At 44.4% G+C, this 13,774-nt stretch overlaps 1 protein-coding gene across 3 annotated transcripts in view; it reads right to left on the bottom strand.

Annotated features, from left to right (window-relative positions):
- The window catches only part of ACTN1 (actinin alpha 1), an 88,060-nt gene that overhangs the window by 4,749 nt on the left and 69,537 nt on the right, over positions 1 to 13,774 (bottom strand). For 2 of the 3 annotated variants that reach the window (XM_030451729.1, XM_030451732.1), the window contains exons 9-19: positions 12,852 to 12,944; positions 11,593 to 11,823; positions 10,933 to 11,080; positions 10,213 to 10,363; positions 7,804 to 7,912; positions 7,185 to 7,325; positions 5,159 to 5,341; positions 4,293 to 4,427; positions 3,311 to 3,490; positions 2,247 to 2,393; positions 210 to 290 (exon numbers count right to left, since the gene is read on the bottom strand). In XM_030451729.1, coding sequence (XP_030307589.1) covers positions 210 to 290; positions 2,247 to 2,393; positions 3,311 to 3,490; positions 4,293 to 4,427; positions 5,159 to 5,341; positions 7,185 to 7,325; positions 7,804 to 7,912; positions 10,213 to 10,363; positions 10,933 to 11,080; positions 11,593 to 11,823; positions 12,852 to 12,944 — 1,599 coding nt within the window. The remainder of the gene's footprint in view (positions 1 to 209; positions 291 to 2,246; positions 2,394 to 3,310; positions 3,491 to 4,292; positions 4,428 to 5,158; positions 5,342 to 7,184; positions 7,326 to 7,803; positions 7,913 to 10,212; positions 10,364 to 10,932; positions 11,081 to 11,592; positions 11,824 to 12,851; positions 12,945 to 13,774) is intronic. The other variant, XM_030451731.1, reaches the window with a different exon arrangement.

The raw sequence follows: 13,774 nt of genomic DNA, 5'->3' as shown, positions 1-13,774 counted from the left end.
TCTCCCAAGACAAACAGTTAGGGAATTAAGAAGGAATAAATAACAAATCACATTTATAGAGGAAGTAGCATAGAAAAGTTGATATGTATATAGTCAAAAACCAAGAACAGCAATGACAGATGGATTAAGACAAACAAGAAAAGAAAGGAAAAAACTGTTATTTTTTCACAGTTTAATATCTGTCTGTGTTCACCACTAGCATTCAGTACCTGTGCATCGTTTCCAATATCGTAACCCAAGCTGATGAGACAGGCTTTGAATTCCTCAGGGCCAAGTGTGCCGGAGTGGTCCTGGTTATGCGGTGTGCCAGGCAGCAGGACATGCAGTGCCAGTGGGGTGATGGTGTGGGGCAGAAGGAAGGGAGACATAGAGGAGATGAAAGGGGGGTGGAAGAACAGCAAACAGGTGCACCATGCAGTGGTGAGGAGAGAGGGAGAAGAAGAATGACATGCAGAAAGAAAGACAGGGAAGAAAAATAAAAAAGTGCACAACATTAGATATCACAATGACATTTCAGGATGTGCTAAAAATGCTCTTGGAGCAGTTCCTTCTCAGAGAGCTTGTCACATCTTGAGAGCATTTGAATGATAAAAACAGCTGATGCTCAGAAGCCTCAAGATCTCCATTTCCCAAGTAAATCACTGGCATCACTGCTTGTTATCCATAGTGCCAGAAGCCCTGTGCCTCACTAGTAACCCCGAGTGCAGGTAAGCAGGCAGAGGCAGTGGGAAGCATTGTCTTAATCTTTTGGTCAAAAGTCCCACTAAAGGAGTAGGTGAGGGCAGGTATGTTTGGCAACACACCCAAGGAAGCTTAGCTGCCAGGGCATCCCAAGAACAGACAAACAAAACCAGCTGAAGCTCAGGGGAGCAGTGTTATGGCTCTATTTAGGAGACCTGCATGTGAAGTGGAGCTTTAACTGGTCAAGCTATTTCAAGTGCTCAGCTCTGCAAACAGCACTGCTGCACAGTGCAGCACAACACAGCTTGGCAGCTGCTCCTCCCTTTGCTCATTCCCTGATCCCTCACTGTTTGGAGGTACACACCAAACTATAAACAAGCTATCACAGGAACTGAGAATCCCCATTCACTCTGCAGAATTTTAGCTCAGGACAGCCTCCAAGCACTGAAGAGCCCCTGCCTGCTGCCACTACCTCTGGCCAAACCAAGGAAGCTATAGACAGGATGGTGAGGCCAACTTCAAGTGATTCTCCACAAAAAAAATCAGCTTTCAAGGTCAGCCTTCATAAATTGCATACACAGTTGAAGATGGGAAACTCTTTCTGCATTATCATTCAGACTGTTGTGGAGGAAGAGGGGAACGATATGAAGATCAAAATATAAAATCTACAGGGCTTTATAGGTCCCTCTGCTAAGAAGATAAGCCATGGTTTTCATTTTTCTGAGGCATCTAGAGAAAAGATGAAACAGCCAGTGCTCAACAGTCTGAAAGTGTTGATAATCTCTGTGGGCAGGCTGAAGCCCTGTTCTCTGAAGAGCTTTCCAACAGTCTGGCTGCAGCAACAAGTGGCAGAGAGCAATCTATTGTTTGCATCAGTGACTTAGGATCTCCACTGGCTGCTTATGGATTTCCAGACAACATTGAAGGGGTTGCTAATGGAGCCAGTTTCAGGCTTTGCGCTGCTGCCTCTCCTCCCCTGCATGATACCTTTATGATCTGAGTTGTAGAAGGAAAAGAGCAGCAGACAGGATGGCAGAATTTCCTTTAAGGAATTCCTTTCTTCTTATACCTGTCAGTGCCTTGTCATGGATTTCCACAGTAAGGCAAGGCAGGCTTTACATCAGGGTTTATCTGTCATGCAGTGCCATGGGGTGTATACATCTCCTGTTTGCTTCATACAAGAGCAATACTGGTTTCTTCAGTAGGGGTTTGTGAGATGGTAGTCAGAGTGAAGGACAGCTGCTCCAATGAATTTTATAAATTAAGATAATAATATGGTCTCCGGAGAAAATAGGGTAGAAGTCTAAATTCCTAAATAAACCTTCTAACTTTCCCATACTTCAGCTTTATCAGGAAATGTAACAGTTTCCTGTGAAGCTGTACTTCTGCCCCCAGCCTAACAAGCTCCTGGCAGTGTTAACAGGAGTAACTTCTCCACAGAAGTAGCATTTTTAAGAATTAAATGTCTTCTATTGATCTGGTTTTGCCACAGTGACTTTTTTATTGCACTGCACAGCCTACATGGAACCTTGTAGCTCACCAAGCTGCAGTCAGCACTGACTTACCCTGTCGAAATGGTTGAAAGAAGCCCGGAACTCATTCATCTGTTCCTGGCTGATTCCTTTGGCATCACGAGTCAGAATCTGGTTTTCAACTTCATTGATGGTTCTAGCAATTGTTGTTAGTAACTGCTCCCAGCCCACTCGGATATGCTGGAAAAAGAGGACAGGACAATTCAAAATAAAAAAGTAGCTCTTCTGTCTCTGAGGAGCAGGTCAAATGCGCTACTTGTTGCAAATTAAATGATCCTGGTGTATAAGGCAGAAATCCATTTGCTCAGAAAAGTTTCCTTCTTATCTACAGTATAAGACAACCACACGTTAAAACATGAACTTTGATTGGAAAAAACCACAAAACATTGGAGAGGCCAAGTCCTGAAAGCCTTGGTACTATTGCAGAATTCCTTTGTCCTGTCAAAGCAATGTACTGGGGAACTTTAATACAAATGGAAATCAGACCCAGTGCTTCTAGGACACAGTTGGGCAGAAAACTCTCCTTACCAAGAAAACAAACAAGCCACAGTCCTTAGCAGACACTGGTGCTCCACTGGCTCTGTTGTTACTTAATGGAGAGCTGGACAGAAACCAAAATACAAGTTTCAAAGCCTGTCTGTATTCTGCCAGACTCATTTTGAACTCAAGATTGCTTCTAAGAAATCTCACACTGTCAACAGAAAGCTAGACTCTGATTTTAAAAAGCTTTTGCTGGACTTTTTTCTTCTGCCAGGCTATGGTAGCTCAAAATCACTAGCACTCCCTTGGTTTTTTGAATCCCAGCTAATGGGCTGCCACAGTCAGGCAGCAGGAGAAATGAGACTAGCCCATTTTTCAAGCAGTAATGTTGATCTCACTCGGGTTATTTCTGTTGTCTATATTTGGGAGTGTATTGGAACGGCATGAAGCATAGCAAGTAAAAAAAAAACATTCAGTGACATGTTGTTGCATGTATAGCCAGATTGTCAAGCTCTCCATTTTCCTGAGAACTGCAACATGTTGCCAGAGCTAGATGTGGCTGATGGTAAGAAGCCACTGCAGACAAGGCTGGCTAACCTTGCTGCCAAAACTTTTACCTCCATAGTGTAGTTGGTGTGCTTGTTGTCAAAGATAAGCGCTTCCTGGATCTGCTGGTGGTCTCCTTCCAACTGGTCAATCTTTGGTTTGTAATTCACAATGCTTTTCTCATACTGCCTCAAGTGGTTGAGCTGGTCCTCCAGGGTCCCATGCATCTCTATTGAAATGCGGCCGATCTCCTGCATTAGCAAAGCCAAAGGAGTTAAACCCCAATGGAAGGACAAGCCTCAACAAGCCTGACATTTATTGCAGCTATTTCATGCTCACAGAGGATGATGATTCAAAAATAAATAAATACAAAATATCATGGAGACAGAGCTGAGACAGAGTCAGCAAAAATTTTAGAGAGCCCTGAACATTTTCCAAGTGAGGTGAGTCACATGAGATGTGTCTAATACAAGGATACAAAAAAAGGGGGAAACTGCAGCCCATAAGCTAGTCATCTATGAAGCCAGATCTTCTGATATCTGCCACTTAGTCCCTTCATAAAAACATCCTTCTGTAATAGCTCTCTTCTTCACAGCTCTTGCCATGAGCAATAGCCTCGTATTTTTCCATTTCATCAGTTCCAAATGCTATAACCTAAAGAGAGATCTCCCTTAAAAATGTATCTCCTCTGCTGATGCCTGATATGCTAACTGTATTTATTTGTCATGCATATCAAGACTATTGCTGTGAAAGCAGTTACACAAAATATGCTTCTGATGTAGGGTCTTCAGTTTGTTACCCATAACTCTATCAAAATACCACTGTTCCCCATTTTAAGTCATACTGTTAATCTCTATACTAAAGAGTTAGGGGGAAAAAAGTACAAGCATTTAAATAATCAAAATCTATCTTAGGATTCTCCGTGTTTTCTATTGAAGTTTCTCCTGCCTGAAGGAAGAATGACTGTGACAGTGCTCAAGAAAAACCAAGGATAAGAAGGTCAGTGAAAATCATGAAGGAAAACAGACTGTTTCAAAACGAGCAAAGCCCAACCTCCATCTTGGTCTGGATCCAGGGTCCAATGACATTGGCCTGTGCACCAAATTGTTTACGAAGTCGTTCATTTTGCTGCTGGCGAGCGTGTTCTTCCATCAGGGCCTGATCCCTTCTGGGAACCAGTTGCCTCACCTACAGCAAGGAGTAACAAAGTGTACAGTCTATATGTACAAAGGTACATGTAAAGTAAATGTAGAGATTGCTGAGAGGAAGCAAAGAGTGAGTGGGTGCTTGCTCTGTAAACAAGCAGTCATAAGTTTAGGACAGTGGGAAGGCTCATGGAATGTGAGTGCTTTCTGCTGTAGGATGCATGCTGCAAACTCATCCTGGGCCATGGAAGACCAGAAGCATCTTCCATTCACTGCTTGGGTTTTTGGTGAATGACAGTAACTGAATTGCAGGACTTTTCAGATCTCCTTTGCTGATCTCATTCAGCAGTAAGAACCATAAGCACAGCTGGTACGGAGACCCAGCTGCACTTTTAAGATTACAGCAAGGGAAGGCAGCTTGCCTGTGGAGATGAAACATCTGAATGGTGATAATGGATGCAGAATCAACACGCCATACTTACTTGCTTGCCAGGCCAATTGAAGACTGAAAACCTCAAAGCTTTTAAGTTAGCATCTTTCATTATAAAAATAGCAAGCAAAAGGGATCTGACAGCCCTTAGGCATATATATATGAAAGATCTCTTCAGCTTTCCAAACGCATGGCAATTGAGCCAAAAACAAATGACAAAAATAAAAAGCTCAGCAGTAAGAATGAGAGGGTAACTGAAGAGTGAAATAATCCCTTTCCTGAGGCCCCAGTGATGGAGCAGCAGCATCCTCCCACACTAACTTGCAGGACTGGAATGAACTCACATGTTCCCATTTGCCATTGATCTCCTGTGGGGTGATAGTAGTGTAAGGATTTGTTCCAGCCATGTTGACATGATATGTCTGGACAATCTTTGAGACTTCATTGTGGATTCCCAGAATGGCCTGTCGCTCCTTGTCGGCATCTGGCAAAGTGGCTTTGAACTGCTCATGAGCTGTGGTCAATCCCTGCAGAAGAAAGGCAGCAGCAAAGGGAAGGTATGAGCACTAGTCACTAAATAGCCTCTTCAGTAAATTAATTTCTTCAGAAGTGACTGCAAAAGCTTACATATACCCAGGATACAAAGCAGGATACTCTAACATGCTTTCCAGCTTCTCTCATCATCACTAAACAGGATGTTTTAAGTAGTTTAATGATGTGAAGCCTCATTTTCCCTGTATTTCCTATATGCTGGCCGGTGACAGAAATCACATTCCAAAAAACAGAATAATTCTGGCTCATAATTTAAGGGAAACTATTTGTCCAGCAGTGTTTCTCCAACACTGACTGCTCAGTGACTGTCTGTCAGCCCCTTTGGGAAGAAGATCTGACTACTACCATTACTTTAAAGCAGTCATGTCTCACTAGTGTAAATGTGCCATGGTTTTCTGCTCCCACTAGGCATGCACCAGTTGTACACCTAAGGGAACTCCAGATGAATAGTAAAAGTCAGATCAGAGTCAGAACTAGGTGAAGTCTTCCAGCCAACAGCAAACTCGAACAGGAAATATATACTCCTGCTGCTGCAAAACAGCTTCTTCTCCCTGAACACAAGAGGCCCTTTCTGCTCTCCATCTTGCTGTGGTGCCCAGACTGTGCTCCAAGGACCGAAGGTGAGGGCACGCTTGCTGGTAGTTTTTGGACAGCTGACAAGCCAGTGGGTCCTGGCTCATCTCCCACTGCTTCTACAGGCCTTTAAGGTACTTCATCCCAGAAGCCTGGAAGATCAAGACCAGGGAGCCAAACACAGGGAAAGAGGAAGCAAAACAAATGGGGGATAGAGAGGGATGTGCAGGGATAATTGAGGGAACAGCATGGACAGACAAGGGAATGAAAGTAAATGGCATAACTGAGCCCTCCCTTACAACACACACACACACTGTAACTACTAAGCTTCACTTTTTGTGAAACTGATTTCTTACAGGGTGACTCATTACTTTGCAGCTGCTGCAGTGGCCATAGATAAGTAATGCAAATCTGGGGGCTGGGAAAGATACTGCATGAGGTAAATGGAAGCGCTTAAATGCTGTTCAGATTTGTCCTGCATTATAAAAGACTTAATAAATCTCTCAGTTCAGGAGGGGAGGGTAGAAGGAACAGGTAGCAGCTCAGTAAGAGAGCTGACACCCAGCCAGAGATATTTCACAAAGCCTCCACCCCCCTGGCTTCATAGTGTGTCCTGTTGGTCTCCCACGTGCAGCTTCAGTGATGGCCATGTTCTTGGCCATTTCTCTGAAGAGCTGACTTTTTGTTTGCTTTCACAGCCAGAAAGGATCAATTTCGGCCCTGAAAGGTCTGAAAATTACCTGTAGATACCTTAAGTTGCTTTCATAATACCCTTTCAAAAGGGGTAAAACTGAGACACTGTCTCTATTGTCTTGACACAAGAAGACTTTTGCTTTAAATAATAACCCACCACCAAATGATCTGGACATGACATTACATGGGACAACTGATCTGCAGAACTTGTGAACTCTGCTCCCATGGGTTAAAAAAAGAAAGACCCTGAAAGATTCTCTCAACTTTCAGGCTTTCACTGATAAGATTCTGGAGTTAAACAGAAAAATCCACTTTCAGCTCTTTGTGTCCAGTTAGGATAGTGTGAGCATGTTTCACACCTATTCAGATCCATGGTTTTTTAGGAAATAAAGGAAAAACATCCTCCCTCCATTTGCTTCTCTTGGTAAGTCTCACTCACTAGAGAAGAAGCATCAAAACAAGACCTACAAAAAATTCAACACCACTAGGAATATGGGAAGACCCTGACTTATCTCTCTCAAAGCCTGACTGAAGTAAATAACTGCTCTGTACCTGGATCTCCTCAATGGTGTGAACAATGAATGTGTCCTGCAGGTCCTCCATGGCCCCTTCCATCCAGTTATTGAAAGGGGCAGCTCGTTTGGCATACTCAAGGTACAACTGGTCAATTGTTTCCAGTAGCTTCTCTGTCCTCTGAGCATGCACCAAAAAAAGAAAGAAAATAAGGAAAGATGGTTAGAGAAGAATAATGGCAAACATATGAGAATTGTCTGAGCTTCTCTTTCCTTTTAGTCCTCCTTGGTGCTCCCAGGATGACACTACAGTAAAAGTTTCTCTGCTGTTAAGGGATTAAAGACAGGATGGATTGTTTTTTCCCCTGAGAGAAAAATCTGAGGTCCTTCAAAATCAAACAAAACAAGGACAGTCTTTCCAAGTAGAACAAAATTACAAAATACAGAAAAGTAGAAATAAATCAACAGCCTGAGCAAATGAATAGCACAGCAATTCGATTGGAAGATTAAAAAGCAGGCTAAATATACTGAAATGTAGCCCTTGTTAAAGACCAGGATGTTCTAGGAGTGCACAAAAGAGCTTGTCCCTACTGCAACTTGCTTCCCACAAATGATCTAAGCCATGCAATTCAAAAGGTCCAGCTTGTAACATGTCTCACCTCCAAGGCTTCTCTACGTTTCTGGGTTAGGGCACCCAGATTATCCCACTGATCACAAATCTTCTGGCACCTGGCATTGACACTGGGAGAGTCGTAATAGTCCAGCTCGCTAAGGGGTGGGGAAAAAAAGGACAAGAAGTCAAATAAAGATCTTTTGGAGAAGAAGGAGAAAACCATTAGAAATCTTTATCAGGCTTAAGGGCAGATTCATAGAGCTCAAGATCTCTGTGAGTAAAGTGAGCCAGGAAGAGACCAGTATCTAGTTTGCCACCCAAGGCCTCAACAAACACTGGTGCTGGCTGCCTGATGGGAATAGCCTGGCACTGGGGGAAGGGGACATAGACTTTGGCACAAGATGGCAACAAGCAGATTATGAGCAGAGCAATGTGCCTCTTGTGTTCTGCTTAAGAACACCATAGAGGCTAACTCCTGCCATCTTGTACATCAGAAAGGGCAGTAAAGATTTTATTATGATTTCAAAGAAACTGCTTAAGCTAGTTCTAAGAATTGTACAGTACAGGTGGCAAGGTATTCCTTGCTTTGTGCAATCTAATAATTTATTTAGGGCAACCCAGAATTGCCCTATTTTTGATCGTCTATAGAATGAAGACATGGAAGGCAGGCTGGTGGAGAATATGGCTGGGGAAAGGAGCACAGGGGTAAGCTGAAGCTTACGGTCTTGTACTGCTATGTGCTCTTGGTTCTGCACATGGTCAAAGAAAGAGAAACATGAAGAGAGGGGGAGACGAAGCTGGGAGGTGTCAGCCTCAAAGGAGAAAGCAGAATAACTCACTGGGCTACTGAGTAGCTCTGGGGCCATCAGATGAACATCCCTCTAAGCAGTAATCCAGGTTTACACAATTCCCGCTTGCCTCCCCCTAGCCTTGTTTTTTCTCACCATTGTACTGCCCCCCCAAGGTGTGTGAGCACAACTGTTGGTGGAGTCCTGTGGTGAACTAGTCAGGAAATTGATTTGGGCTAAAAATAACATGTTCTTTGCTGGGTTTTTAATCCAGATCAGTTCCTTGATCTGCTTTGCTGCAGAGCTTCTGAAAGCCTGGCTTGTAACGCTCCCGTGCTGGACCACTACTGGTGGGGAGTGGAACATGACATCCCTGGCATGGCTTCCTCCAGGCCCTCTCCATCTCCCTGATGGTGTATCTCCAGGAGAGAAAAACTCAGCCATGGTTTTTCAGGGCATGGCCTCTTTTCCTGAGATGGAAGGTGTCTTTTGGAAGGAGAGCAGCCAGGCTGTTCGCTCACTTCAGAAGAAATCACTTCAACCCAGCTTAGGGCCCAACCTTCCTCTGTTGCCCTTAGAGCTACAGCTACTTTGGCTGGCACACAGCATGTGCTTCAGAAGTGGCAGGTCAGTTAATGCTTGCTGACTAGCCAGCTTCAGTTTTAATCTTACTGACGTGGAGGATTGCCTTTAACACGCCTCCTGTTCCAAGGTCAATCTTCCAGTGGACAAGGGAACAATTCTGTAAATCTGTGTTGTTAAAGGAGATAATGATCCTGATCCAATAAACCTGATTTTTCAGAGAAAAACAGTCCTTAGGCCCAAGTGTACTGAACTTAACTTGGACACTAACTTGAGACAGGCCAGTGTGATATATAAATATTTTTAAAATAAGAAACAAAGTCAAAGCCAAGCTGTTCAGACTATTTTTGCCAGCAAACATACCAGGTTTCAAAATCTGTCTCCCTGTGCTGCAGAGGCCAGCTCCTTACCTATCCCTAGCACTCAACCTCCTGCCCTGAGGAGCCCTTGTTTCTCCTGGTAATCTGCCTCACCTGTCACTCCAGGAAATGGAATGGAGGTGAAGGTTTCCAAGGGTGGGGAAGCTGGGAGGGAGATGAGGTGCTATGAGTATGCCCTGGAACAAGTGCTGACTGGAGCATATGTGGTGCATTATTCCCGGGGCAAAGTGCCCAGGGTGGCAGCAGAGGCCATGATGGGCTCAAGCGTCAGCAGATTACTTTCCTGACAGAATAAGGAGGAGTTTTTTGATAAAAGAGAGCAAACTGAGAGCCTGCTATCCTCTGCTGTTTCCTTCAGTTCCTGGAAAAGTATGATGGCATTACAATTCTGAAAGCTAGCAGGTGCCAGCAGCAGGTCAGACACCTTAGGAAAGGGTTCACAGCAGCATAACAAGCTGGAAGACGACGGAAATTTGGCTTGGGAATATAATGCTGCCACTCCCTCAGCAGCACCCGCAGCTTATCCATTTGCTGGCCCTGGTGTGCCCAAATACTGGAGAGCAAGTATCCTAGATACTGTTTGGAAACACTGGGACTTCCCAACATTTTTGTATGGGGATTGATCTGTGGCTTTCCAGAGGGCAGAGGGCAAAGCTGATTAAGGCTCTTGTCCCCAAGGACAGGATGTGGGCTGGGGTGCCGTACTTCAGCTCTTGTGCAATCGCAGCAATCTGCTCCACGCGGTCCTGGTGTGCAGCCAGGTCGCTCTCAAAGGCCTCATGTTTCTTCAGCAGAGCCTTTATCTCCGAGAGGGTAGCAGTTTCGTAATCCTTCTGCTGCAGCATTGCTTCCTTACCTGGGGAGGGAGCCAAAGGACAGGAAAATGAGGGTCAGGATCTAATGTCCTCAAAGCCAGCTTCCCCCCACCAAGACAGCCCCAGGAGCCTCAGAAAGGGCATCTGCCCCACTCAAGACACCCTGCCCGAGTTTCCTCTCGTGCATGCTGCCCAGAGATGCACAATCCTCCCTTTCAAACCACAGAGTGTGAGTTTTCCATTAACAACAGAGAAGGGCACACATTGCAGCACAAGCCAATGCTGTCACAGTTTATATTGGACTCGTCCCAGTATGTGCAAACTGGGATATGATGGTTCTGTAAATGCCAACCATAGCATTTGCTCTATGGTAACTTTTCCTCTGCTCTGTAGCTCTTTCCAATCCAAAGTTCTCACCTTGCACCAGTGAGGGAATGCTGATGTGGCCTCACCATGTAGCAGAGCAGAGGTCAAGCTTATAATTTAATAAAATAAGAAATGAAACTAACATTCTCAAGAGGAAAATCTCATGACCCATACATGATCCATCTCTTCCTCCCTCCATAATGCAGGGCACTATGTCAGGCAATAGGGAGCATGTTGGCATTACCATCTGTCCAGGACTCATGAATGGATGCCTTCTGCCGGAACTTCTCTGCCAGGTGATCCAGCCTCTCTAGCCTCCGGATCTCATTCAACAACCACTCCTCATAGCCCTTCTCAGCCTGCTCTAGGCCACCCCAGGCATTGTTTATATCCTGGAGACAGGAGAGTGAGAAGAAAAGGCAAGTTAGAAGATGAGGGAGAAAACATATGTCAATATTAGACTCCACGAGCTACATGGCTCTGACTGATTAGAGGGAGTGGATGTGGGCTTTTGATCTCACAGCATTGTGTAGACAAGTCAGGAAGACAAGGTCCCAGACTTAAGATAAGCAGGACTAGCAGCTTCAGGATATACCCATCTATACAAGAGTGCCTTTCAAAACACATAAATCTTCAACAAAACTGAATCATTTTTCATCAGAAAAAAAAATCAAAGTCACCCAGACAGCTCACAAAGGCATGCAACTTGTGAAGACTCTCAGTCCAGTTTAGATACAAGAAATTAATGACTGCTTGATATTATGGCCTGAGTTATATTCCATAGGGTTCCTACCACCAAGCTGCTCACTCTGAAGGTGGGCATGCTCTGCCCACTCATAGGCAGAGAAGAAGTCCCATTTTGTAGGCATGGTTGGGGTGTACAAGAGCCGTCGCCCCCACTCACCGAGACCATTTTCCCTTCTGAAGGCATGAATGCTGGCCTGTTGCTGAGCCGCAGCTTGGTCTGCAAGGTGTTGAAGTTGATCTCAAGCTGGCACTTCTCCTGGACCTTGGGGGGCTTGTGCAGGCGACGGTAGTCCCGGAAATCCTCCAGTTTCTGCTGCATGGCTTGCATGGTGTTCTCAGGGGCCCGGTTCTCCAGCCAGGGGATGGTGCGACGGATCCACTCCAGCAGCTGGGAGGAACAATGACAAGAAGCCTTGAACTGAAAATTGTCCTAAAACTACAGGCGCTGCTCTGATCTCACCAGGCACCATTTACTTTTATGTTTGTGGTAAGAAAGTCTCTGCTGTCAGCAAAACTTATAAATAAAAGTTTTCCAGCTTTTTTGGAAGTACTTTTTTGTTTTTAATGGGCAGCCTATTGACTTTCACACTAAGTAGTACTGTGTGTTGCAGCACTGCCAATCCAACACACTTAGGGCATAGCTTTCACACAATGAGGACCAAACTACATCCTGAGATTATGCTAAAGGTTTTTGTTTGAACTATTGATTAACTAAAGGATACTACAAGTTATATCTCCAGAAGGGTCTGACAGTATAAATCAAGTTCTTTCCTCCATTTACACTCTTCCCTCTCTAGCTTCCTTGAAGCCAGTGTTTCTCTTTGAATAGCCATCCTCAGCAAACCTGTCCTGGGAGCTGTCAAAATGATAATGCAATGGACAGTCTATAGTGTGTCTGGAGCAGTGTTTTGTGCTTTTCAGACCAGGCTGAAATCAGGCTTATGGGTTGTTCACATTTCTGTTCTCCCTCTTTCCCTCACTACTTATCTTCCACAACCATACTCCAGTCTACATTTGGTCAATTCTGTAGTTTCACAGCTGTCAGTTAACCAAATCAGTGTCCAGCTTGTACCTTACACAGATTCTTTCCACCTATCAGCAAATGCATTTTTCTTTCCTCAAATATCTTTATTCCATTCTCTCTAATCCATTTCCTACCTCCTGCCATTTACAGTTTGTATGAAAGATGTTATGAAGTGGTATACTCTTGAGGAATGCAAGTTAAGCCAGACTGATTTTTCCTTTTATATTAGCATTTCTGTGGCTGCCCTAAATAAACTGAAAAGCTCAAAGTTTCTTTATGGAAGCTTTCTGTTCTACAGTAGGTTGCTCATCCCTCAAGATTTGTTACCAGTGCTAAATGTAATTCTTTTCTCCATACCACAACCAGAAACCAACAGCACTACAGACACCTACATCACTGGCCAACTTTTCGTAGTCTTCCATGAGCTGTTCATTTTCTTGGTTGACTGCCAGCACCTTGCAGATACGATTTGCTGCTGTCTCCGCCTGATGAAGAGAAACAAAATAGAAGAGGAGAAAAGTGTGAAAAAACCAAACAGTCAAAGCTTGCAGCTTAGCTTCCTGCTACAGACCTGCAGGTAAAGTCTCCAACCCTTGCTCTAGCAACCTGTCTGTACTTTGAAACATCTGTCCTGACCGCTTTGCTTTCTGCCTGACCTTCTATAACAATTTATTTTTCCCTTCTCAGGTGAATACACTTCTTCAGAGATTCTCAGCTCTACTGACCCCCCTCTTTGTTTTGTAAGACAACTACATGTCTCTGATTTTTCTGAGGCTGCTCCTACAGGCCTCTGTTGCTTGCTTCCTACCAGAGGGACCTGCCTCTTTACAAACACAGGATTTCTGCCACCATCTCCACTCTCCTCACCAACATTCAGAGATGCAACACTAGTAACTGAGTGGTGGCAAGCTGGTAAAGACTCTCTACATGCTTTTAATGCATGAAAGAGCTACCTAAACAGTTACTCCACAGACTGGGCTTTGCAAAATTCATAACTTTGTTTGGAAGATAAAGTGGTAGATAATCCACTTAACCTAAAACTCTGCCCATCAGAGCTGTATTCCAGCTTTCCCTTTATTTCTGGCACTCATTACAGGGCCACCTCCTCCAGCGTTTCACTGCATGACACCTACCACGTATTCAGGGTCTCATGGTCCAGCTGAGAAAGGATTATTTTTCCCCTTTCTGGGTAATCTTTCTGCTTACTCTCCCAAAACAAGACTCTCCAAAAAAAGGGCCTGTTACTATTTATTTGGGCTTTTCTTTTCCCATTGTGGGAGCAAATCCTTGTTCTCTGCAGGGAGCTGAACATGTT

This window comes from Calypte anna, chromosome 5A (assembly GCF_003957555.1).
Source record: "Calypte anna isolate BGI_N300 chromosome 5A, bCalAnn1_v1.p, whole genome shotgun sequence".
Taxonomy (NCBI): Eukaryota; Metazoa; Chordata; class Aves; order Apodiformes; family Trochilidae; genus Calypte; species Calypte anna.
Note: the sequence above shows the minus strand (reverse complement) of the source record. Positions and strands in the feature narration are given on the sequence as shown.